Here is a 27,518-nt window from a genome sequence, read left to right as displayed (position 1 = left end):
GAGTAGAAGCTTACTGTATCGATCAGCCGATCGATTCACTCAAGCCTGGATAGATCAGTGGATCAATTCAAGCACTGTCTCTGCGAACAGAAGCTTGCGGAATCAATTAGTGGATCGATTGAAACGAGTGTCAATCGATTGAGTTTCAATCCAATCGATTGAAAAGACTGATTTTAGCTGGAAAAGCCTGTTTTCAACACTTTAAGCTATTTTTAGCCTCATTAACCACTCCTAATCCCTTGGAAAATATTTATATACATTTAAAGGTAGTTTTCATGATGAAAACAAAGAGAAAGGTTAAGGACCACTAGATTGAAGTTTAGGTTGAGGTTTGCATTCAAATACTGATACTTGAACTTCAAAATTTCATATTTAGGTTTCTTAAAAGGTTTAGGGGCTCCAAGTCATTGTTGGTGCAATGACAGAAGTTTGGAGCATGTCTTTAGGAGGAGTTACTCTTTAAGGACATGAAAATTAATTTTTTCAAACACCTTTGAAGGTGGTTAACCTTCTTTAGAAAAACAATGGAGAGTGCATATCTTCGTTGTTAAGTTGTGAATGCTCTAGGATGAGCATTATGAAGAGGTTTAATGCTCAAGGGTGAGCATTGGATACAATGAAGGGTATGAGATCTTCATTGTAGTATCGTGAACAATATGTGAGGTTATGAACAACGTTGAATAACTCTTCAAGGGGAGAGTTTTTGATGTGTGTCTATATGGGGAGAATGTAGGGTCTAAGTTAGGTCTTTATTGCCCTTTAGAATAGTTTCGGGGAGAATGTAGGGTTTAAATTATGCCTTCATTGTCCAAAGAGGGAGTTTGCCTTCTAGGAAAAGAGGAGAATGAAGGAAACCCTCATTTATGCTTTGGAATGAGGAAGAAGTTGATGCTATGAGATTAACCTAATTTAAAAGTATTGTTAAATATCAAAAAGTAGAAAATTATTGGTGCAATATCCCTGAGTCAAGGTTGACCAAGTTGACTAAGCTTGAGTTGGTTTAAACTTGAGTCTCGATGTTTGAGTTTTGATGTTTGACAATATATGGAGATTGTTGGTGCAATATCCCTCAGGTCAAGGTTGACCTGGGTAACCAAGCTGAGTCTTGGTTTGTGTTTAGATGTTTGACAATAAGATATTGATTGAAGAAGAGTCAAGTAGGTCAAGGTTGACCGGATACTTGACCAGGAAGTCCTAACTGGGATGTTAGGCAAAATGGAAGTCCTAGTGAGTGAAGCTAGGCAGATGAAAATCCTGGTGAGTGAAGCTAGGTGAAAGTCCTGGTGAGTGAAGCCAGGCAAGGGAAAATCCAGATGGATGGTGAGTGAAGCCAGGTGAAAGTCCTAGTGAGTGAAGCTAGGCAGATGGAAATCCTGGTGAGTGAAGCCAGGTGAAAGTCCTAGTGAGTGAAGCTAGGCAGATGGAAAACCCTAGTGAGTGAAGCTAGGTGAAAGTCCTGGTGAGTGAAGCCAGGCAAGGGAAAATCCAGATGGATCAAGGATGATCGGACATCTGGTGCTGGGAAGTCCAAGTAGGTCAAAGGATTGACCAGACACTTGGTAAGGGAGTCCTAGCAGGTCAAGGGAGTGACTAGATGCTAGGCATGACATACCAACAGGTCAAGGTTGACCGGATGTTGGTTTGGGAGGTTTGGGACTTGGTTTTGGACAAAAATCAAGTGCTGGATCGATCAGTGGATCGATCCAGGCTCTGGATCGATCAGTGGATCGATCCAGACTTGTCCCAGCGAACAGAGAGCCTCTGGATCGATCCGTGGATCGATCCAGAGGTCCCAATCGATCAGTGGATCGATTGGGACGCGGCTGCTTCGCGCGATAAGCGCTGGATCGATCCGTGGATCGATCCGTGGATCGATCCAAAGCCTCCCCGATCGATTGGGAACATTCGAATCGATCGGGATCCGACTGTTGGCGTCGTTTATAGCTGCAGGCGTGCGATGGCTGCGTAACCGCTTCTCCGATTCACTCCAGATTACTCGCCAGCTCCTCCACAGCGCTCTAAAAGATCAGATCGCCAGTTCTTGAAGGATCTTGGAAGTTTTCCAAGTCAAGAGGCGGATCAAAGGCAAGAAGAGAAGCTAGGGTTAGGGTTTCTGCACTCATTGTAAGCTTTGCGCTTGTATTTTGTTTCCCTTTCCTTTCTTCTTGTACTGAGAGTCTTGTAGGGCTTCTCCGCCCTCGGTAGTTACCGAAAAGGAGTGTTTTCATAGTGGAGGGTGCGTGCGTGGTGTGGATCCTTGGACTAGTCACCTCTTGTGAGGTGGATACCAAGTAAACCAACCGTGTTAGCGTTGTTGCATTTGTTTCTGTATTTTCCGCTGCATATTCTTGAAGAAACAAGCAACGCCAAGCAACGCCGAGCAACGAGCGAACGCGACGAGCTATTCACCCCCCCTCTAGCTACTTTTGGTCCTAACAGAGATTACAGATGCAATCGTTTGATTGGGGAGATTGTTGGTGCAATTCCCCTTTAGTCCAGTTAGATGTGAAGAAAAGTTAAGTAGGTCAAAGGGTTGATCGGATACTTGACTAGAAAAGTCCTAACTAAAGGTTAGACAAAAGAAAGTCCTAGTGAGTGAAACCAGGTGAAAATCCTAGTGAGTGAAGCTAGGTGAAAGTCCTTGTGAGTGAAGCCAGATAGATGAAAGTCCTGGTGAGTGAAGCTAAACAGATGGCAAGTCCTGGTGAGTGAAGCCAGACAGATGGAAAGTCCTAGTGAGTGAAGCTAGGTAGATAGAAAGACCTGGTGAGTAAAGTCAGACACGTAGAAATGCAGGTGAGTCAAGGTTGACCAAACACCTAGTGTTAGGAAGTCCAAGTAGGTCAGAGGAGTGACCGAATACTTGGCACAAGGAAATCCAGACGGGTCATGGTGACCGGACATTTAGTAGAAGGAAGTCCAAGTGGGTCATGGAGGACCGAACACTTGGCACGAGACGGTAAATCCAAGTGAATCAAGGATGGCCAGACACTTGACATGAGGAGAAAAGTCCAAGTGGATTAAGGATTGACCGGACACTTGGTGAGGAAGTCCCAGCAAGTCAAGGCTGACCGGATGTTAGGCATGAAAAGTTCCGACAGGTCATGGTTGACCAGATGTTGAATTTGGGGACTCTTAAGCTTGATTTGAGCAAGTCAAGGGTGGTCAATCTATCACCCAATCGATTGAGATTAGTTTTCTCGTGCAGTCACGAGAAGCACAAAAGAAGGCTAAATCGATCAGCCGATCGATTCAGCCTCACCAATCGATCAGTCGATCGATTGAGATGTGACCGTTACGCAGGTTAAAGCCGTTAGCGAGCGATTTCTTCGATATTTCTTCGCGAGTTCTATCCGGATCTTCACGTGTTCTTCTCCTGTTAGGACCTTCGGATAGCGGCTAGAGAGGGGGGGGTGTGAATAGTCGACCCCAAATTCGCGTTTCTTTCTACAAATCAAGTTAGCGCAGCAGAAAAATAACAACAGAAACGTAAATGGAGAAATCAAACCTCAAGCACAGTGATGTAACGAGGTTCGGAGATGAAACTCCTACTCCTTGGCGTGTCTGTAAGGTGGACGAATCCTCTCAATCCGTCGGTGGATGAGACCCCGGAAAATCGGCTAATAAACACTCCTTCTGGGTGGAGAAATCTAGCCACAATCTCTTGCAACAGCAAGATAGGAGTACAAGAAAGAAAGCAAGAAACAAAAAGCAATACGAATGTAAAAACACTTTGCCTTCTCGTCGACGAGAGTCCGTTGATGAAGCAACAACTTCACGGATGCCCAACAGCAGCTGAACCAGACGAAGGAAGCTCACTCGAAGCTTCAAGAAGTATGAGCTCAGCAAAGCTCAGTAAGACCAGAAGGAACCAGGAAGAAGATGATGCACTGTAGAAGCCCTCGATCTCTTTATAACCTGCACCTGCTCACCTGGCGACAGAGTTCTGCGAAGAAGACGGAGATAGCCATTGTGACTCAACGGCTATGCCTGGATCGATCACCTGATCGGTCCAGGAGAGCCCTGATCGGTCCACGGACCGATCAGGCTAAGCCTGGACCAATCAGACCATATCCTGATCGGTCCAGGAGGGATCTGATCGGTCCCTGGACCGATCAGTCCTTTCTCTCGTTTTCCTCTGTGTTGCTTCCTGATCGGTCTCCATACCGATCAGATAACTCACAGTACCATACTGATTGGTTACTGATCGGTCTGCAGACCGATCAGCCGTATCATTGGATCGGTCACCAGACCGATCCAGGTTTAGAGCTCCCAGCCCTAAACCCTACCTGGTCCTGAGAACGAGCTACCGAGCCCTCTCCGACTTTGTCCAGTCCAGAGAACGAGCTACCGAGCCCTCTCTGACCTAGTCCAGAGAACGAGCTACCGAGCCCTCTCCGACTTCGTCCGGTCCAGAGAACGAGCTACCGAGCCCTTTCTGACCTAGTTCGGAGAACGAGCTGCCGAGCCCTCTCCGACTTCGTCCGGTCCAGAAAACAAGCTACCGAGCCCTCTCTGACTTCGTCTGGTCCAGAGAACGAGCTCCCAAGCCCTCTCTGACTTCCCATGCCAAGCTTCCATACTTGGACTTCTCCCGTGCCAAGCTCTCTGCTTGGACTTTTCCGTGCCAAGTCTCCATACTTGGACTTTTCCCGTGCCAAGTCTCCATACTTGGACTTTTCCGTGCCAAGTCTCCATACTTGGACTTTTCCGTGTCAAGTCTCCATACTTGGACTTTTCCCGTGCCAAGTCTCCATACTTGGACTTTTCCGTGCCAAGTCTCCATACTTGGACTTTTCCCGTGACAAGCTCCCTGCTTGGACTTTTCACCAGATGTCTGGTCAACCTTGACCTATCTGGATTTCCCTTGCCTGGCTTCACTCACCAGGACTTTCCAACTGCCTGGCTTCACTCACCAGGACTTTCCCTTGCCTGGCTTCACTCACCAGGACTTTTACCTGGCTTCACTTACCAGGACTTTCCCTTGCCTGGCTTCACTCATCAGGACTTTCACCTGGCTTCACTTACCAGGACTTTCCCTTGCTTGGCTTCACTCACCAGGACTTTCACCTGGCTTCACTCACCAGGATTTCCCGAATCAGGTCGACTCACCTCGGGTCAACCAGGTCAACCTTGACCAAAGATTGCACCCACAATCTCCCAAGTTTGTATCAGAATACAACTTTTCTACTCTCGTCAAACATCATAATAGAACTTTTCTATTCTCGTCAAACATCAAAATACAACTCGAGTCAGGTCAACTCGAGTCAGGTCAACCTTGACTTAAGGTTGCACCAACAATCTCTTCCTTTTTGATGTTTGACAAAACCATAAACAAGTTAGGTTAACCCGATAACCTAACTTAGGTTTTCCAATATTCTTCCTTGAACATTCTCCCCAAACTCTAATGTTCTTCCTTGAACATTCTTTGGACATTCTCCCATTCTCCCCCTTTTTGACACACATCAAAAAGAGTGAATCAAGGTCAAGAGTTTCTTTCTAATGAAAGTCCCATACCTTTCATTGAAACCCTTAATTTCCCCCTTGATACTAAAGTCAACAATCAACTTAGTGATAATCCCATATCACTCAAGTCTTTAGAGTAAAAACTCCCCTAAAAGTCAACTCCCCCTTAACTAATAGGTAAAACTCTCCCTAAAGGTCAACTCCCCCTTGACCATTGCACCAACAATGTCTTGGAGAGTTTCAAACCGTTAGAAATCCAAAACACAAACTGTGTTTTAACTTTCAGCTAAAATTTCAGACAACATAGTCGAAAATCAGCATTTTGGCACGCCCGATCGGTCACCAGACCGATCAGGAGCTCCCTGGATCGGTCCAGTGACCGATCCAGCATCTCCTGGACCGATCAGGCAACCTCCTGATCAGTCACCCATGCTGATTTCTGAATTTCTTCCTCCCGAAATTCAGAAACCCCTACAAAATTACAGAAAATTCTAAAAATTATAAAATTTTGAGGATACATTCCTCATAACATATACTATCATGGAAAAATAGTTTTCTATGAAAATAACTTCCATTTTCAAATCTTGATACAAAGTTTAAAAACTTTGAAATAGTTCAAATTTACCTCAACTTTGTATCAACTTGCTCAATGATGAATGCTATCACTAGAAAAGCTTCATCAAGGTTTTTCAAATCACTTTTGAAATGATTTTAAACCATTCAATTTAGGATCACAATCTTAGGGCTGAATGTACATGACTTGTACACAAGCTTTCCCTATGATCCTCAATTTCGAATTAGGCTCATCTAGGTACAAGAACTATGCACCTTGATCCTAACTCATAATCCTAATATCTCACACACATCTAAGGTGTATCAAACACATCCAAGTCAATTTTGATGTGAGATATGAGTTTAGGTCATCTTAAGCTAAGTTCTCATGCATTTTCTAAACAACAATTTGATCTCCATATCAAATTGTATTTTTATCCTTAAATCAAATTAATTGATAAATGCAAGAGATGATGACATGACATAAAATAATATCATAAGTAAAAATATGTGCCAATGTCATGATGTCATGTCATAAAGTATGAAACTTAAATAAGGCATGACATATAGCTAACCTAAGTATTATCATGACACTTCAAATGATAATAAAATAAATATGATGTCATGACATGGCATATGGCAAACAATACATGGCAAATAATATATAAAGGTATAGAAAATACCTAATTCTAGCCTTAGTTGTCATTTTTGATAATTTTGATCATTTTACCATAAATTCCATATTCCTAAGTGTAATAGACCTAAAATCATATACTAAAGATTTTTAGATCACTATGTGCCAATTAGATTGACCCTAGAGAATTCCTCGAATATGGTTGACACATCCTAATCACCTTAGGAATAACTTTTCATTTCATTTTCAAAGGTTGATTACACCTTGAAAATTCCTAAAGTGCCACCTTTTGCCATGACTAGGTTAACTACCTATTCAAGTAAGGTTGGCACACCCTAAACCATCTAGCGTGATGGAATCATGCTCTTAGGAACCCAATACCTATTGGAGCTCATTGGGTTCATTAAATATTCACTAGGGATGACTTCCCTAGCAACCCTCCTAATGACCCTCCTAGGCTTTAAAGCCTTGGTCATTTGGGACTCATCAAGATCAACTCTAGGGGTGACTCCCCTTGTGACCTTGGTGATGGTCTTTCTAGCCCTAGGTCTTGTTCCATAATCGAATGGAACATTATGATAAGTGGGCTTTGATTTTTGACCCTTAGACCCTTGAGTTGACTTCTCTAAATTCTTGAGGGCATTTTCTAAATTGTCAAGTCTTGCACTCAAGACTTGATTTTCCTTTTCTAATACCTCAAGTTTTAATTTGTCATTTATCTTTGAGGTATTCCTAGGCATATGTCTAGTTGTTTTGAGATTTCTACCTAGGTTCTTCTTAGCCTTAGATGAGTTAATTCTAGGGTTAGCATTTCTAGAATTGTCCTTACCTAGGCTAACATGTTTGGCACCTAAGCACATGTATTGATTTCTATTGTTATCATGCCTATCTTTATTGACAATTGCAACAAAACTACTATTAACATGTGTCTTATTCGAATTGCAAGAATGTGCCTTAAAAGTTACCTTAGGGTTTGCCTTAGCTCCCCCTATCGATGTGCTCGGTCTCTTGTCCTTGTGAGATTGCCTCCCCCTCGGACATTGGCTCCTATAGTGTCACCTTCGCTTGCATTGGAAGCACACCACGTGCTCCTTACCCTTGCGTATCGGGACTCCGGCTTTCTTGACCTTTGGCGCCGGTGGAGTCTTCCTAATCCTCTTTGGACATTTACTCTTGTAATGCCCAAATTCCCTACACTCAAAGCACATTATATGTAATTTACTTGAAAGTAAATTGCTTGAGTTACCTAGGGTTGAGGATGGTTGTATGCTTTCTTCTTTATCCCTTCCGGAAGTAGAGGCTTCTTCTTCTTGCTCCAATTTTGAAGAAGAACTCTCCTCCTCCTCTTCCTTAGATGTTGAGTAGCCCTCAACTTCTAATTCCTTACCTCCATGAAGTGAGCTACTTGACTCACTTGACTCCTCTTCATGACTTGAATTGGAGCTTCCCTCATGGAACTTGGCCAAGTTGTTCCACAATTCCTTGGCATTGTTGTAACCACCTATCTTACACAAGATATCGTTAGGTAATGAGAATTCAAAAATTTTCATTACCTCGTCGTTGATTACGGATTGGTGGATTTGTTCCTTCGTCCACCTCTTCTCCTCAAGAATTTCTCCTTCTTCATCCCTTGGAGGAACAAAACCTACTTGTACACAATTCCAATTAACTAAGTTAGTCATAAGAAAGTACTTCATTCTTACCTTCCAAAACGTGAAGTCGTCGCGATCGTAGAAGGGTGGAATCGTGATGTCTTCTCCAAGTTGATCCATTCTCTAGCTTGTGCTCTCCCGCGTGTTAATCCGACGAAGAGCGACCTCGCTCTGATACCACTTGTTAGGACTTTCGGATAGCGGCTAGAGAGGGGGGTGTGAATAGCCGACCCCAAATTCACGTTTCTTTCTACAAATCAAGTTAGCGTAGCGGAAAAATAACAACAGAAACGTAAATGGAGAAATCAAACCTCAAGCACAGCGATGTAACGAGGTTCGGAGATGAAACTCCTACTCCTCGGCGTGTCTGTAAGGTGGACGAATCCTCTCAATCCGTCGGTGGATGAGACCCCGGAAAACCGGCTAATAAACACTCCTTCTGGGTGGAGAAACCTAGCCACAATCTCTTGCAACAGCAAGATAGGAGTACAAGAAAGAAAGCAAGAAACAAAAAGCAATACGAATGTAAAAACACTTTGCCTTCTCGTCGACGAGAGTCCGTTGATGAAGCAACAACTTCACGGATGCCCAACAGCAGCTGAACCAGCCGAAGGAAGCTCACTCGAAGCTTCAAGAAGTATGAGCTCAGCAAAGCTCAGTAAGACCAGAAGGAACCAGGAAGAAGATGATGCACTGTAGAAGCCCTCGACCTCTTTATAACCTGCACCTGCTCACCTGGCGACAGAGTTATGCGAAGAAGACGGAGACAGCCGTTGTGACTCAACGGCTATGCTTGGACCGATCACCTGATCGGTCCAGGAGAGCCCTGATCGGTCCACGGACCGATCAGGCTAAGCCTGGACCAATCAGACCATATCTTGATCGGTCCAGCAGGGATCTGATCGGTCCCTGGACCGATCAGTCCTTTCTCTCCTTTTCCTCTGTGTTGCTTCCTGATCGGTCTCCAGACCGATCAGATAACTCACAGTACCACACTGATTGGTTACTGATCGGTCTGCAGACCGATCAGCCGTATCATTGGATCGGTCACCAGACTGATCCAGGTTTAGAGCTCCCAGCCCTAAACCCTACCTGGTCCTGAGAACGAGATACCGAGCCCTCTCTGACCTAGTCCGGAGAACGAGCTACCGAACCCTCTCCGACTTCGTCCGGTTCAGAGAACGAGCTACCGAGCCCTCTCTGACCTAGTCCGGAGAACGAGCTACCGAGCCCTCTCTGACCTAGTCCGGAGAACGAGCTGCCGAGCCCTCTCCGACTTCATCCAGTCCAGAGAACGAGATACCGAGCCCTCTCTGACTTCGTCTGGTCCAGAGAACGAGCTCCCAAGCCCTCTCTGACTTCTCATGCCAAGCTTCCATACTTGGACTTTTCCCGTGCCAAGTCTCCATACTTGGACTTTTCCGTGCCAAGTCTCCATACTTGGACTTTTCCGTGTCAAGTCTCCATACTTGGACTTTTCCCTTGCCAAGTCTCCATACTTGGACTTTTCCGTGCCAAGTCTCCATACTTGGACTTTTCCCGTGCCAAGCTCCCTGCTTGGACTTTTCACCAGATGTCTGGTCAACCTTGACCTATCTGGATTTCCCTTGCCTGGCTTCACTCACCAGGACTTTCCAACTGCCTGACTTCACTCACCAGGACTTTCCCTTGCCTGGCTTCACTCACCAGGACTTTCACCTGGCTTCACTTACCAGGACTTTCCCTTGCCTGACTTCACTCATCAGGACTTTCACCTGGCTTCACTTACCAGGACTTTCCCTTGTCTGGCTTCACTCACCAGGACTTTCACCTGGCTTCACTCACCAGGATTTCCCGAATCAGGTCGACTCACATCGGGTCAACCAGGTCAACCTTGACCAAAGATTGCACCCACAATCTCCCAAGTTTGTATCAGAATACAACTTTTCTACTCTCGTCAAACATCAGAATAGAACTTTTCTATTCTCGTCAAGCATCAAAATACAACTCGAGTCAGGTCAACTCGAGTCAGGTCAACCAGGTCAACCTTGACCTAAGGTCTCACCAACACTTCTCCACCGAGCTCACACACATAGACGCCAGATCTTGGAGGCTTAGAGAGGAGTATTGTTGTACTTCCAAGTAAGTCAAGAGGTGTACTCAAGCTAGAAGAAGAGTAAGCTAGGGTTTTTCAGTATAAATCTTGTAAGATTTGCTATTGTATTAACTTGTATTTCGTTCTTTTTGTATAGCTTGTTGTGTGAGTCTTGTACGAAGTTTCTCCACCTCCGATAGTTACCGAGAAGGACTATTTTTATTAGTGGAGTGTGTGCCGCGTGTGAATCTTTAGATTAGTCACCTCTTCTTGAGGTGGATACCAAGTAAATCTACGTATTAGCATTGTGAGAGTTGCTTTAGTGTTTTTCGCTACAACAACATCATCAAAGCAAGCAACTGAAGCGCGACGAGCTATTCACCCCCCTTTGAACTACAAATCAACCTTAACAGAAAACGCCAGTCGTTTGCTATAATACTGCTACAGTAAAACCCTCGGATGCCTCCCCATCCTTCATGTCTTACCTTTTGAAGCTTCCTTCTACGTTGTCCTTGTTGTCGGGTCTTCCTTTGCCAAGAGGCCGCGCCTCCGGGACTTCATTCGTTGCCAAGTCATATTTGGACTTACGTTGCCAAAACTACATGCTTAGACTTACACTGCCAAGACTCACCCTTAGGCTTTTCTTTTTCGCCAAGATCACACTTGGACTCTCCTTGTTGTACCTGTAGCCTGCATACTCATAATATATATCAAATACAATAATAAACCTAATATAAATCTTTGTCTAAATATCAAAACCTAGAGTACCCAGATTACTCCAACAGAATCATTTGATGTACCTTTGTAGTGCCTCCTTTGGCCCCTGCTTGAGGGAAAAGCTGTCACTGTAGTCTTATGGTATCGTCGACTGCTGGCGAAGTGGTAAAGGAATACCTTGCGGAAATCTTAAATTAAGTAGCAGATGGACTCGACTGGGAACCTGTTAAACCATCTTTGTGTAGGGACAAATAGAGTGGTAAGGAATACTTGATATTTTACTCCATTCGTGTACTGATAGAGAATAGATTCATTTTCAAATTTGAAGAGGTGATCCTCTGGGTCGGTTGCTCCTCCGTATTCTTCGATTATCAAAAGTTGAAAGTTGTTTGACAATTTATCCTCCAATATTTGTTAGAAGAACAACATACTTATGCGTTCGGGAGAACTACTAGAGACATGAGCATTTCCCTTTCACGGGTCTCTAGTGGGTGCATCCTCAGAAAATGATCCTTATGGCCTTTCCGTTCGACCTACATCGTCAAAGGAAGTGCGGAACAATGCCTGGTGGTATGCGATTGGGGAGGGTGGCACAAGCGGTAGGTTTATAGGCTTTGCAAGCGTTGTCATGAAACCAGCTGGAGGAGGGATTGGTTGGAACTTAGTTGGTCCCTCCACTCAAGTCCCTCGCTCGGTGTGAGAGCCTATCATCAATGCAGCTGGGTCATGCGGTAGAGGATCCCCGGGCTGTTGCTTATTGTTACTGTGCTAACTTCTACGCTCAGGTTAACAGTTGCAAATACTCTTGCGACAAAGTGACTGTAGTGAATTGTCCAGTCTCATTCATCTTCACGTTTTAGATTCAGGTGAAGTTTCTCAGACAACACTAAATTTGATCCTATCTAAAATCGGGGGAGATGACGCGTTGGGTAGATGGATCCGCTGTTGACTGTGAGAAGACTCAGAGGTGGAAGAAGATGACGTCAAGCATTTCCTCTCTGCGCACATTAGAGAGAGCAAATGGAAACTTTAGAGCGAGGACTAGAAAGGGGCTCCCTAGTGCAGGTACTTCGACGCTCAAGTTAGAATAGTGGCCAAAAGTGGAGAAGAAGATGAACAATAGAACAATAAAATGCGTATGCATGAGTGCACACACAGTAAAGCCTATGTGAGCCTGTCATAAAAAGGTGTATGCGTGAGCATACTTGGCCAACAAAAAGGACCCCCCCATTATATCGACCCTCATAACTTCCATAATAATGAGATATTAGAGAATGTCTGTGTCAGAATATGTTGAGTAATGGAAGATGTACGACCACCCTCAGAGGAAGGTTCCGTTGCATGTATATGTCAGAGTATCCGAATATTCTCTGATGGATAATCGTTATTTTCTGACAGGTTGTTACGATCCTTTTACAATGTTGTCTACTGGAAGAAATTCAATTGGCCCTATAGCCGACTAGCTATATACTGAGAGACTGGCTCAGAAGAAGTGAGGAGTTTAGCCTCATAGGTCCGACCAACACTTTGACTCGACTGACCATATATTGGAGGTCTTGCCCTTGAAGAGTGGGGAGCTAAGTCATAGAAGGTTTGACTGACACTTTAGGCCGACTGACCATATGTACTGAGACTTGCCCCTAAAGAATGATGAACTGAGGTTTGGATGTCCGACCGACACTATGGCTAACCAGAAGTATGTTGAGTGTCTCGACGCTAAGAAGTAGGAAGCCCATAAGTCCGATCGACTCTTAGGCCAACTGGCTATTTGCTGAGAGTTACCTTGTAGAAGTGGGGAGCTGAGCCCCTTAAGTCCGATCGGATTTGGGGTCGACTAGATATATGCTGAAAGACTTACACTTGAAGAGTGGAGAGCTGGACCCATTAAGTTTGATCGGATTTGGGGTCGACCAACCATATGCTGAGAAACTTATACTTGAAGAGTGGGGAACCGGGCTCTTTAAGTTCGACTGGATTTGGGATCGACTGATTGTATGCTGAGAGACTTGCACTTGAAGAGTGGGGAGTTGGGCCCCTTAAGTTCTATTAGATCTAGAGTTGACCGGCCGTATACTGAGAGACTTGTGCTTGAAGTTTGAGGAGTTGGACCCCTTAAGTCCGACCAGATTTGGGGTCGACCGACCTTATGCTGAGAGACTTAAACTTGAAGAGTGGGGAGTTGGGCCAGAGCCGACCGATCATATGCTAAGAGACTTGTACTTGAAGAGTAGGGAGCTAAGTTCCTTAAATCCGATCGAATCTTAATTGGGCCGACTGACCATATACTGAGAGACTTGTACTTGAAGAGTGGGGAGTTGGGTCCCTTATATCCGACCGGATCTTGGCCGACCGATTGTATGCTGAGTACCTCAGCACTGAGAAATGAAGAGTTGAACCTTGTAAATCCGACTGACTCTTAGGTCGACCGACCATATGCCGAGTGCCTCAGCGCTAAGAGTAGGAAATTGAATCTCGTAAGTTTGATCGGCTTTGGAGCCAACCAATTGTATGCTTAGAGACTTGTGTTTGAAGAGTGATGAGCTAAACTTCAAAGGTAAGTGATCTGTCCGATGATGTGCACCTTGACTATCTCGTTGACGTTGACTGTCACTTCACTTTAACATTTTCTCTATCATATCATCTTAACTATCAGGCCTACCTTTATTTCGGGACTATTCGTAACACGCCATATCATATTTGTATCTGGATCATCGAGTTTTGACAAAAGTCTTCAAGTTCAGAAGAAATTAGGCTACAGATGTGGTCCCAAAGTTGTTCAGGTATTCTTTCAGCTTTACTTAGGTGATTACACCTCCACTTTTACTTTAGGGAACATCCTCACCATTCTTGAAGATGGAGATAAAGAGAGTGTTTGTAAATCATGCACATTCTACTCAGAAATCAATTTAGGATTTGCAGCATCACGCTAGCCTTGACAACCTTTGACCTCTCCTACCCTTGTAGTCCTTGGAGTATTAAAATCTCACTCAAGTAATCTAGAAGTTAACACGTCAGAGTTACTGCACGAGACTGCAGAATGCCAATAAAATCACAAGCATCGCTGAAGAGAAGAGACGAAGCAAAGCAACATAGTTGATAAAAGTCTCTACACGTATCTTCAATTTCTGATTCCTCCAAAGCAGTCACAGGTACTCTCAATACAAGACTGTAAAAAATAAGAGAAACAAGTGATCACATGAACTAACAAAGCTCATCCTTCTTCAAAATCCTTCTCTGCCAAAGCCAACACGAGTCTCCTCCTCCTCCTCGATCGTTTGCAAAGTCGTCTCCTTTTGCTTCTCTGCTTGATCAGAAAACTGAGTCGAGGAAGGCTTCAGATTCGACAGACATGTACACAATTGCAAACTCGATCGAGACTTTTATAGACGCCGGAGCATCTGGATGATGATCAAATTGTTCCTTGTGAGCAACTCGATCGCGTAGGTGTTTCAAGGAATGCCAGTGGGGGACAACCATAGCACTAGATCTGTCACGTGTTGTTCCCACTTCTAGAAGATCAATGATAGGAACACGGAACATAGGCAAGTTATAATTATTGCTTCTGTAATATAGATATATAAAATAGGCAGAATTATTAAGTAGCTATGACGTGTTCATGATATCATCGTTCGACATTGATTGGCGAGGAACAACGCCAAGCACGCCAACTATTAAGTGTACCTTTATTTCTTCGTCTCCAGATATCTTGGAAAACTAAACTAGCTCCATAGAGGATGCAGAGTAAAGGAGGCACAAGGATGATCTTAACCTGGCCTCCTGCTGCATGTACGATGAGGAAATTAAGATATTAAAACTGTATGTTCTGCACAATTTAATTATGCAAGCTGTAATTCATGCCCTTCGGCAAACCACAATACAAATGCATGACCATAAACAGCAAATCCTTGCCACACGCATTTCCGGATTAACACCATTAATTGAAGGCTCTCTCCCTGTTGATTAAATCACCAATACGTTACCCGGCCCAAAGGGCCATGGTTTTGGAACATGCCAATGTCAAGAGGAGAATTGTGTTAACTTTTTTTTGCATTTAGCTGCTAAAACCCAACTCATTGTTGTCAATGCTGTGACTGTCCTGTCTGTATGCAATTCCTACGAAGAAGAGCTTGCTTGCTTGCATTCATTGGATTTAGAGATTTTGGAGCAAATATTGGTTCTACGTGGGAGTAGATAAGGGACTAAGGGAGAGTCTCCCTCCCCCATGAATTCCACTGAGGTAAACAGGGGGGAGAGAGAAGATTTTGATAGCAGGGGGTTATAAGTGAAAAAAGGGTAAAACTTTAACTCCGTAAGCTTTTTGCTTCAACTCTCCTCCTCCTCGTTATCCGTTTCGCTTCTTTCTCTGTAACCGAAAAGGAGGGAAGAGGGAAGAGGGAAGAGACCGCACGGCGGGGAGAGAGACGCCACCGGGACAAGCAAATGCACGAGAAGCCATGTCCGAAGGCACCGAACCCTCCTCCTCTTCCCTAGCCCTCCTCCATCACCACCATCACCACCCACAGCAGCAACAGACGCCGCCGCCGCCGCCGCCGCCGCCGCCTTCGACGGCTTCCCCCTCAGTCGCAGGTGCCATCGTCCGTGGCTATCGCAAGGGCAACTGGACCCTCCACGAGACTCTCATCCTCATCACCGCCAAGCGCCTCGACGACGAGCGCCGCGCTGGCGGGTCATCCTCCTCCGCCCATTGCTCCCCCTCCGCCTCCACCCCTGCCGCTGCCGTGCCCAGGTCGGCGGAGCAGCGGTGGAAGTGGGTGGAGAACTACTGCTGGCGCAACGGGTGCCTGCGGAGCCAGAACCAGTGCAATGACAAATGGGACAACCTCCTTCGCGACTACAAAAAGGTGCGCGGCTACGAGGCCCGTGTCGCGGCCGCCCACGCGGGGGAGTTGCCCTCCTACTGGGCCATGGAGCGGCACGAGCGCAAGGAGCGCAACCTCCCCACCAACCTCGCAGCTGAGGTCTTCGAGGCTTTGACCGACGTCCTAGGTCGCCGCGCCGCACGCCGGGCGAACGCCGCCGCCACTCCCGTCTCTACTCTCCCTCCGGCGCCTATTCCGCTCTCACCGCCTCGATTTCCGCAACCCCCTGTAATCCCGACGGCACCTCCACCTCTTCCGGAGCCGGCGGCGGCGGCGGCGCCACCCACACTGCCACCAGGGCATCCGTCCGCTTCGGGTACGCTTTGTTCTCCCATTGATATTACTCGAATACACTGTCAATGAAACCAAATGAAAAGGAAATCTTGCCGAGTCTCAATGGCGATTTCTGATGTTTCCAAGATCAAAAGCTAGTGTTCCGTTAGGTGTGATATTAAAGATGAAATCTTTCTCCTCTACTCACCGGTTGAACTGGATCCCTTTTAACCAAATTTCGATAAATAAAGCATGAAAAGTTTTTTTTACCATTGAATCGTATAAGCTATTTCCTGCTGTAAAGCTGAAAGAACAAATGTTGCAAATCGATTCCATTTAATTAAACGGAAAAGTTCAAGATAAAGTGGTGATTTCCTTTCGGTTTAATCTTTTTTGAGTTAAAATAGCATTTACAACAGGCTAAAAGCCACTGTTTTTTATATGTTTGAATCTAAAAGTGTTGCTTTAAGAAAGTTTTCTTTTTCAGCTCGATCTTGCTCAATGACGCTCATTATCTTCGTAAAGTTGCCATCTTTTCGACTTCGACGTGTCAAAGATCGGATTTTTCTCAACAATTTTTTTAAACTCATGGTACAGTGGAGATGTCGTCGGATTCGTCGGAGTCGGAGAACGACGACGGAGCGGGAACGGCGGAGCCGGAGGCGAAGAGGCAGAGGCTGGGTTCGAGCGTTGTCCGTAGCGCAACGGTTCTGGCTCGCACGCTGCTCGCCTGCGAGGAGAAGCGGGAGCAGCGCCACCGCGAACTGGTGGAGCTGGAGGAGCGGCGGCTGCGGCTAGAGGAGGAGCGGACGGAGATGCGGCGCCAGGGATTTGCCGGCCTCATCTCTGCCGTCAACAGCCTCTCCGGGGCCATCCATGCCCTCGTCGCCGACTACCGCAATGGCAACCACCGATGAACCGGACCGGACGCCCCCCGACTCGAACCTGCGCCGACTTGGAATCGCGAGCGGTTCGGTTGTAAATAAATGGCTTTAAAGTGGGTATCAATTTTTTATTATCCGTCTCGTATCGAGTGACGTGGAACGATACCCGCTACTCTATTCGTACCAATTGTGGACCACCACGGCCCGTACATTGAATTCCCAAGAAAAAATATAACTTTATTTTCCTAAAATGCGAAATCTTTAGTTAACAATTATCATGCCTCAAATGTATTCATTCATAAATAAAATATATTTTTTTGGCTGCGTAAAAAGTTTGAACGCGTACTGTTGCGGTCAAAGTGGGGCCCGTGGCTATTGGTCTTTTGTGCTTGCTTCGGTTGGACAAAAGTACCCCTGTCACATATGCTCATTTACAGACCCACCTGGAGATCTCTTCCAGCGAAAGGGACGGCTGGATTTGTCGTGTTCCCATCACAGGGGCGATTTCGTCGCATGAAATACCGCCCATAACGGAGCTGGCATTCATTCGCTGGACATTGCCCATCTTCTCCCGTTAATGCTACTGGTTTCGCAATCACCCACATTTATCTTCCGAAAGAGCTCGTGGGGTCCAGTTCCAGCGGTCGGGTAGACGAGCAGAGGCTTGTGCGGATCCAAGAGGTGCTGACACTCTTAGCTGCTATTGGCTGTACTATGGTCAAAGGCCAGCTTTGACCAGTTCCATGAGATCCCAAAATTAATTTGTTGCCTAAAATGCCCCTGTCAGGTAGGAAATCCCGGTTTCGCCCCTCTGCACTCTGCCTGTTGTCCTCGCGTCACGTACCGACACGTAGCCCGCGTAACGCCCGTGTTGTCGTTGTGACGGCGAACCGGTGCGATGTAAACGGTAACGGCGTCTGCTCTTTCCCTTTCCTTCCCTTCTTCCTCAACAGCAAGTGAAGGCAAACAGGCTCGTGTACGAATACTGTCCCCGAATCATTACGGCCTTTTCTTCCCCTCCTACAGTAGATTTCAATTGCCATCTGAAATCTTTCTCTTTTCTCCTTATTTTTATAAATTTATAGTCACTTTGAAGGTGGAGAATAATTCCCTGAAGTGGAAATTGATGCTGCACTCAGAGCCTCCTTGCGCGAACGGTGATGGAATCAAAGACTGTAAAAAATTTCATATAAAGTTTCTGCTTTACACAGACACTTTATCTACAGTAGTGTACTTTCCATTTTTCCCACCAATTCTAACGTTTAAACTTATTAAAAACAGGGTTGGCATTTGGCAATGCAGTAATATGATGATATGCGTATGTATACGTTGCATGGCAATGAAGTGAAGACAGTAAACTCGCGGTGGCTCTCCGTGCATGTAGATGGATTCAATGCAACGACTAGGTGAAATAATGGGGGTGTGGAGGAGAAGAGAGATTGGTGGGTGTGAGTAGGAGAGGAGTCAGAAGCAGCAGCGATTGCCTGACACACCACAACCGATGATGTCCGGTGTCTTCAGTCAAACTGCCAGTCATACTCCACTCCGAACTATTTTTAATATAATTAAAAACAGACGATCCCATCTGCTCTTCCAAAGTCACAAATGATGCACACTAATTTCAGGAAGTTGATGATGGACCGCTTTCTTATGACATCTTAATTATCTGATCAACAATAGGACTTGAATTAGCTTTCATTGAGATTCAACATTTTTTTAAAATTTTTTGTTAATATAAATTTACTTGTATTGCATTGAATGACCAAATGATTGTGATATCTGAGTGTCTTCCACTTACTCTAGGTTTTTCTTTCTCATCTATCATTGGTTTATATTTTATAATGCATTCATATCAATTTTTACTGCAATGCAGCTAGTACAAAGGTTGCTTATTACCTAAATTCCAAACCTCTCAACTAATGAGAAGGTTTCGGAAGAATAGAACTACTTCACTTTGCATAACAAACAAGGAACCCCGTATCAAATGCCTTTCTTGCTCTTTGCTTTCCATGCACTATGGTTAGAAGAATATGTGGATTAGTCATACAAGCAATGCAGAATTCTCTGAACAATTTGCCATGGTGATCATATGATATAAATTGATATCTCCAACTCTGTTGGTATACTATGTCATAGCCTGCTTGATAGGATTTCCAAGTTCATCATCTCAGCTGCACTTGATAGAATAATGGCCGGCCGGCGCAACATTAAGAGGTCAGATAGCATTGCTGAGGGCTTGCCTGAAGCTCTAAAACAAATTCGATACCAGATGAAGCGGTGTTTTGCGAGGTACCAATAATAAAAACATTTCTTTTCCTTATAAATTAGAGAAGATATTACAAAACGAATTGCACTCTGTATATGAATCTAGAAAAAAAAAAGGAGCAGCGCAATGTAAAGCACTTTATTATATCATTGACACATTAATCATGCGTTATTTTGAGGAAATAACTCATGCCAATTTGTCATGAAACACATGATCTAGGTATGTTTCAAAGGGGAAGAGAATTATGAAGAACAAACAACTGATGGAAGAGTTTGATAGCACATTGGATGACAAGCATGAGAAGACCAAGCTAATGGAAGGATTTCTTGGCATGATCATTTGTGCAACTCAGGTTTCAATTCCATCTTGCTCTTTCTCCGTAATCCTCTTAGCTTATCTTAAGGAACGAAAGGTCATACTACAACAAAAGTTAGATTTTGGGGCATACTTTTTTTTTTGTGCGCGTGCGCGCCTAATTTACGATATCTATAACAGGAAGCCGTTGTCATTCCTCCATTGGTTGCATTCGCTGTGCGGCGATTTCCTGGAATATGGGAGTATGTTAAGGTCCATTCAGAGGATTTGCAAGCTGATGATATCACTGCTTCTGAGTACCTCAAGTATAAAGAAAGAATATATGACGAAACTTGGTAACTATAATATACACTTCACAAGTTGCATGGCAATAGCAATGGCAATGTGGTTCATTTTCAAAAACTTGGTGTTCTTTGCAAATTTTGTAGGGCTAATGACGAGAATGCACTAGAGGTAGATTTTGGGGCATTCGATCTGACAACACCTCACCTCACGCTGCCTTCCTCTATAGGAAATGGCATGCAATCCATATCCAAATTCCTGTCATCAAGATTGACTGAGAATCCAAGCAATTCCAAGCCATTGTTCGACTATTTGCTGGCCCTTAATTACAGAGGACAAGTTCGAACTGAAAACATCAGGAAGATCTTTATTATATCTTCTTTTTTTTAAAGCCTTTTCTAATCTTTTGTTTGTATTTGCAGAGCTTAATGATCAATAGCACCCTCAAAACAGTGATCAGACTTCAGACTGCGCTAATCTTGGCTGAAGAGCATGTTCGTGCTCTTCCTAAGAACACGCCATTCGACATGTTTGCGCACAGGTGATTCTCTATAAACAAAATGAAACTCGTTGATTCAACACTCATATGCAAACTGTTTTGCAGATTCGAAGAATGGGGATTGGAGAAAGGATGGGGTGACACAGCTGAAAGGGTTAGGGAAACACTCAGTTGTCTCTCTGAGGTCCTCCAAGCCCCAGATCCTGTCAGCATACAGAAATTTTTCAGTAGGGTTCCTACAATCTTTGACGTTGTAATCTTTTCTCCACATGGCTATTTCGGGCAAGCAGATGTTCTTGGCTTGCCTGATACTGGTGGCCAGGTATACGTGTGCAATTCAAATTGAAATTTTGACATTGTCCCTTGAAGCTCGATCGCTCACTTTTCTTAAACTAGAATTTTTATAAGCTTAAGTTTTTTACAGGTTGTGTACATTCTAGACCAAGTGAGAGCTTTCGAAGAAGAATTGCTGCTCAGGATCAAACAGCAAGGGCTAACAGTTAAACCTCGAATTCTCGTGGTAAGACGCACACTGAATTCGCATGAGTTCTTCGACTTGTTTATGTCGACAGACAAGCCAATTAACTGAAAGAAAGAGGTGATGGCAGGTGACCAGGCTGATACCGGAAGCCAAGGGGACTAAGTGCAACCAAGAACTGGAAGCAGTTCTGAACACCAAGCACTCGCACATCCTTCGCGTGCCATTTCGGACCGACAGTAAAGTTGTAAGCCAATGGGTTTCGCGGTTCGACATCTACCCCTACCTCGAGCGATATGCGCAGGCACGTCAGTTTTATCCTGAGCTAGATTGTATCGATCGAGAGTTATACTTAAATCTTGTGTGAATCTTTAGGATGCTACTGCGAAAGTTCTTGACATTTTAGAGGGGAAACCAGACCTGATCATTGGGAATTACACTGATGGTAACCTTGTCGCATCTCTCATGGCAAGCAAACTCGGAGTCACTCAGGTAGATATCCGAAAACTAACTTCTCGTGTTTTTTTGAATTCGATCAAAAGTCGATATTTACTGAAAACAAAGAATCATGAAACCAGAGTACTATAGCTCACGCTCTTGAGAAAACCAAGTATGAGAATTCTGATGTGAAGTGGAAGGAACTGGATGCCAAGTATCACTTTTCCTGTCAATTCACAGCTGATATCATCTCAATGAACTCTAGTGATTTCATCATCACAAGCACATACCAGGAAATTGCAGGAAGGTAAATTTTCTCGAAAAGAGAACTGTCATTACTGAAACTGTTCTTGTTCCGAGAAAGGAAAACAAACTTTGGCAATGCAGTAAGGACAGGCCCGGGCAGTATGAGAGCCACAATGCATTCACAATGCCTGGACTATGCCGATTCACATCCGGCATCAATGTCTTCGAGCCCAAGTTCAACATAGCTTCTCCCGGCGCCGATCAATCTGTCTACTTCCCCTACACCCAGAAGCAGAGTCGGATCACTGCATTTCAACCTGCCATTGAGGAGCTCCTCTACAGAAAAGCAGACAATGATGAACACATGTAATATATTCTTCTTCCTAAATTTCATACACCCACAAAATTTGAACTTTTGGATCTAACTTTACTCTTTTTTTGGGAAACAGAGGTTTCCTTGCTGATAGAAAGAAACCGATCATCTTCTCCATGGCGAGGCTGGATACGGTGAAGAACATAACCGGGTTGGTGGAGTGGTACGGGAAGAACGGCAGGCTGAGGGAGCTGGTGAACCTCGTCGTCGTCGCGGGATTCCTCGACCCCTCCAAGTCCAAGGACAGGGAAGAGATTAGCGAGATCAAGAAGATGCATGCTCTCATTTCCAAGTACCAATTAACCGGCCAAATACGTTGGATTGCTGCACAGAGTGATCGTGTCAGGAATGGCGAGCTCTACCGCGTCATTGCAGACACCAAAGGAGCTTTCGTTCAGGTAAATTTCTCAACTTTTTTGTTAAAAGTTGAACTTCGATCGAGTTTAGATCATAAAGTTAGGATTTTGACGTGATCGGATCAGCCTGCGTTGTACGAAGCATTTGGTCTCACGGTGATCGAGGCCATGAACTGTGGCCTGCCGACGTTTGCGACCAACCAAGGAGGACCGGCGGAGATCATCGTCGACGGCGTCTCCGGTTTCCACATCGATCCCATCAACGGCGAGGAAGCAAGCAACAAGATTGCAGATTTCTTCGCCAAGTGCAGAGACGACGGCGGCTACTGGAACAAGATCTCCTCCGCCGGGCTGGAACGCATCAATGAATGGTATTAATCCATACAAATTTGATCATTCGGCTTCATAAATTCCAACTTCTCCACCATTTTTTGAAGCTATACCTGGAAGATCTATGCGAACAAAGTGCTGAACATGGGATCGATCTATAGCTTCTGGAGGAAGCTGCACAAGGAAGAGAAGCACGCCAAACAACGTTACACACAGCTCCTGTTCAATCTCCAGTTCAGAAACATGGTGAGTTAGAAATATAATCTTCCAGTTTAGTAGGCAAAAGGTGATCTTGTCGATGGCATTTGTTCATTTGCAGGCAAAGAGTGTTCCGCTTGCGGTTGATCAAGCAAAGCCGCCGCCTCCAGCGACAGCCAGGATCCTGTCCAGGCCTCCATCTCAGATTACAACAAGGTGAGCCAAGCAGGATATACTAATAATGATATCATTCGAGAGTTTTACGTATAAATTAATATCGAGGGAATTCTAACTAATGAGATGCTCTGATGAATGCAGGCGCACCCAATCACGAATACAAAGGTAAGAAGATTCATCGAGCATTGCTTTAATAATCCCTGCGTTTTGGCTGATTAATTAATTATTTGATCTTCTTACTTTGTTATCGTTTTAGGATCTTCGGTTAGTTCATTCATGCATATTGAGGAAATAATTAAATCTGCTAGCTACGGCCACGAGAGATGCTTTAATTCTTCGACTGAAGGTTTGTGATCAAATTAAAAAAAAAGAATGATGCAGGGATGTGTGTATGTATTTCAGAGATGTATTTAATAATTTTCGAGGGCTTTGTTTGCAATAAATGAATTGGTAGAAACCATGCTAAGTTTAAACCCATAAACAAATTGTAAAATTCCGAGGGCTAATTCGAGATATTTGAAACATTGATATTTAAAATTAAAACTCCTCGTTTGACTCCCCCAAAAATCAATCTGGTTTTGAGATCACGACGACGGCGAGCCTCCTCTCTCCTTCCGTTCGCGACGCCATTGCTTGGATCTTCACCGCTTCACGCTCTCTCTCTTACTCGATCTGGCTGTCTTTGGCCCTCTTCTCCCTGCCCCCAATCTCAAACCCTAACTCGGTCGATTCAGGTATGTTCACTGTTCTTCACGTTTTCCTTGCTTTTATTTGGGCTTTTGATGTCTGCATTCAAGTGGTTGTTCATGTGAAAAATCTCAATGAACTTTTTTGACCGAGTTTTAGCGAAAATAGTTTGACAATCCTAGAGGGCTCAAAATCTTAAACAAAGAGTACAGACGAATTAGCGGACCAGTAGATATTCGCACGGTGCCCATTTTATATGAATCTGCGGCCGAGCTGATCTGGTAAAACGCTGCATATTTGTATATAGAGAACTTGAAACTGGGTTTTTGTAAACTAATTATTTCTTATATTGGCTGTTATCTGAGTATTTTCATGTTACTTAATTAGGATATTCAAGTTTATACTACTACTCTTTCACCAAACAAATTGCGTGCATTAACTTGATCATATACATTGAAGATCACGTAGTCTTGTGAGAAGGTGGTTGTACTAGTGTTTGAAGCTTGCTTTGATTCTTATCATGTATAATCAATAAATTAAGTAAATGACATCCTTAATTGATATGTATAAGAATCTGCAATATTTGTTTAAGAAAAAATGACACTGGAACTTCTCTGTTTGTTATATTGCATAACAAATAAATGAAGCTCTTCACTGACAAAATTAATACGCACACTTTCTGAACAACCTTTCCTAACCTTAACCTAAATAAATGTATTTTATTTTTCCTCCTTTAATTTCGAGGAAAGAGTTCATTTGAAGTAGTCTAAGATAAGAGCCACATGACTACTGTAGACCAAAATGTCAGTGCAATTGCTGCAATCAGATAAGTCCATAGGAAGATGACAGAGGACTCCTCTTGACCAACATCAAATAACTGATTCATTGTAGCTGCATTAAGATTCAAACTCAAGTTTTTCTACAGAAAAAATATCATCAAACATTTGTGTTATATAGAATTGTACCTATGTTCATGGCTGGTGGCAGAGTAAATTATATCACTAACACACAGCGATACAAAGGGTCATATGTCGCGAATCCTACTTCATATGCTGCTTGTACCACAGCAATTCCGATCAATGGAAAGATCATATACCGAACACAAACTATCGCAAAGATTACCATAGGCTTAATGGTTGACTTGCGTATTCCTGAATGTTTCCAAGTTTTAGAAAGACATACAGCAATAACTAGTACCAAATGATGTAAGTTAAGGCTTTACCTTGTGTCAAGTTTCCACCAAGAATGAAAGTGATGCAGGGTACTGTGCCATCACTGGATCAATCATATAAACGCATCAGGAATGAGTTACTGCTTCAAAAATTATAGATCAAACAGCATGACATGGATACCCTAGTATTCTGATGGAGTCCTGAACAACTTTGAGCGGTGCAGTCAAACCTATAAAAAGAGGCTTCAACTATGGTACTGCTCCAACTATGAGTTCTATAATCTGAAATAGATCAAAAGCAATAGTGTACTAGAGCTGTTGCATTGAAAACTACTAGTCTGTGAAAAAGTTATTCGTGCAAACTGCAAACCTACCGAGGCAACAGTGGGTGGTGCCAACAATTCTTCTTCAACAAAATTTTGCAGAGCTTCTTTCAGTTTGTTCCCCAGGTTCATTCCTTTATCAAGAAAACCTCCACTGAGTAATAGTGGGATTTCCTGCAGTGAAAAAAGTGTCAATTATGAATTCTACTCACAAGTTGGACATCATTAGTGTTACTTGCAAGTTTGTTTTCTGCTACTTCCTCCACTGATTTTAGTGACACTGGAAGGGTGTTTTGATTTGCAGAGACTCATTGATAACTTTCCTTCATCAGATTAGCTCCATTAGTGGCAAATCCATGGCTTTCTGATTGGTTCCCATGGTACACTTTACCATCCTTCTTAATGAGACTGTAAGTGTATGTCCAGATTTAGAACCCTCCAAGCTGCATTATGATACCGTTTAGAGAATATCTTCACTGGTGATTAAATCTCAGAAAACATCTTACCGCCGTGGATAAGGAAACATAGGAGAGGGCACAGGCACTGCACATCGTCTCGTCGCCAAATGGGTTGCCTTTCTCTAGGCAAGCCGCTGGGATAATGATCAGCATCAGGTTGGCTAAGTTACCTTCATTGATACAATATTAAGGATCAGTACCACTAAAATGTGTGCAAACTGAGATGTGAAGGATTACCTGAAGAGCATGTAGCCACTACTAGGCTCTCCAGATGCTCCTGTGGCTTCAAGAGTTTGACAACAATCCAACCAAGGATTCCCCCAAAGAGGAATACAATCCCAAAATTGACAGGCATGAACCACCTTCAGAAGACAGCAATTATGTTAGTATAAATGATTTCTCGAGAACAAAACTATAGATGTTCAGAAGCACAACTGTGGCGTACAGACCAAGATACGATTTCTTCAAAAGTGACAGTTTTCGATAGACTAGCAAATATCAGAGATGGTGTGAAGATTGAAAACACGATCTGTTTAGAAGCAAATGGTGAGTCTACAAAATAATGAAAAGCTCTAGTGTTAAAGAATTACCTTATTCATGTCTCTCCGAGCAGTGGCGTGAAGCATATAACTGTAACCTGATGCAAAAAATCCTCCCAGCAGCCCTATGAGAAGGACCTGCATGATTGGTGCAGAGGCCACCAAGAACAATGACTAAAGCCCCATCTTGTTCCTCAAAGTCCACAGGATTCTACTCAACTTCAGCTAGTTGCCTAGCGTTTCGGTTGGTGATGATGACAAAAGACCATTGTATATCATTGATGAGCTTCTGTCGTCAAGTTTCTTGAGGTGAGAGGTTGTATTTTTCACATATGCAACACAACTGAACACTCTCAAATGAGCGAGATGTGACTTTCTCCCCATCCAAGCTTCAAATGGCGTACGCTCTCCTAGTGCCTTAGTTGGGAGATGATTTAACAGATAGACAACATGTCTAACCGCCTCTTCCCAGAACCTTGTCGGCATGTGTGTATCCTTGAGGAGAGATCTTGCCATAGCCATCATGGTGCGGTTCTGGCGCTCCACAACACCATTCTGTTGAGGTGTGTAGGGAACCGTGAGATGTCGCTCGATTCCTTCATTTTCACAGAACTGAGTGAACTCCGTGGATAGAAACTCGTTGTCCCGATCTGTCCGGAGTGTCTTGATTTTGTATTCAGTCTTGTTCTCCGTCAAGAATTTGAATTTCTTAAATGCTCGGAATGCATCATTCTTTGCTGCCAATATAAACACCCACATCCACCTTGTGAAATCATCAACAATAAAAAGAAAATACTTGTTACCGACTAGTGTACATGGTGAGATTGACCCGCAAATATTAGCATGGAGAAGTTCCAATGGCTTTTCCGCTCTGAAATTTGCTTGATACGGGAATGATGTGTTAGTGCAAGTTGCACCAGAATCAAACCTGAGTTTTGATGTTGTCAAAGGTTCAAGTTAAGTCTTGTTATGATCTAACAAGTTGACTGAGTGTGCAGGATATTTACTCAACCAAGAAAGACCTAGTTGGAGGCTAGGCAGGAGAAATTTTAGTAGATCGTGAAACCCAGGTGCAAGTCCAAGGAGGTCGAGAGGACCTGAAGCTTGGCAGTATAATCGAGAGGTCTGGAGGACCTAAGATCAAGGGAAAAAACCTGGCGAGCCGATCAGAGCTAAGTGAAAAGTCCAAACTAGATCTGGAGGATCTAAGTTTGGCGGGTAGGTTGAGGTAAACAACTGGAGGAGCGACA

At 44.0% G+C, this 27,518-nt stretch overlaps 2 protein-coding genes and 1 pseudogene across 2 annotated transcripts; 2 read left to right on the top strand and 1 right to left on the bottom strand.

Moving 5' to 3' along the window:
- The first annotated feature begins 15,303 nt into the window (after nt 1-15,303).
- On the top strand, nt 15,304-17,383 carry LOC122053396 (trihelix transcription factor ASR3-like). Its single transcript, XM_042615432.1, has 2 exons — nt 15,304-16,291; nt 16,846-17,383. The coding sequence occupies exons 1-2, from the start codon at nt 15,550-15,552 to the stop codon at nt 17,163-17,165; spliced, it is 1,062 nt and encodes a 353-aa protein (XP_042471366.1). The 5' UTR covers nt 15,304-15,549; the 3' UTR covers nt 17,166-17,383.
- Nucleotides 17,384-18,118: 735 nt separating this feature from the next.
- Nucleotides 18,119-24,183, top strand: LOC122053395 (sucrose synthase 7-like). Its single transcript, XM_042615431.1, has 18 exons — nt 18,119-18,307; nt 18,414-19,421; nt 19,618-19,750; nt 19,894-20,048; nt 20,142-20,334; nt 20,418-20,536; nt 20,600-20,816; nt 20,919-21,014; nt 21,103-21,276; nt 21,348-21,464; nt 21,551-21,717; nt 21,798-22,022; nt 22,106-22,427; nt 22,512-22,756; nt 22,823-22,961; nt 23,035-23,129; nt 23,232-23,255; nt 23,347-24,183. Exons 2-18 carry the CDS (start codon nt 19,321-19,323, stop codon nt 23,357-23,359), a joined length of 2,535 nt encoding a protein of 844 aa, XP_042471365.1. The 5' UTR covers nt 18,119-18,307; nt 18,414-19,320; the 3' UTR covers nt 23,360-24,183.
- A 360-nt stretch (nt 24,184-24,543) lies between these two features.
- Nucleotides 24,544-26,454, bottom strand: LOC122050890 (annotated as a pseudogene).
- Between the last annotated feature and the right edge of the window lie 1,064 nt (nt 26,455-27,518).

The sequence above is a fragment of the Zingiber officinale genome, chromosome 3A (assembly GCF_018446385.1).
Source record: "Zingiber officinale cultivar Zhangliang chromosome 3A, Zo_v1.1, whole genome shotgun sequence".
In the NCBI taxonomy this organism is placed as follows: domain Eukaryota; kingdom Viridiplantae; phylum Streptophyta; class Magnoliopsida; order Zingiberales; family Zingiberaceae; genus Zingiber; species Zingiber officinale.
Note: the sequence above shows the minus strand (reverse complement) of the source record. Positions and strands in the feature narration are given on the sequence as shown.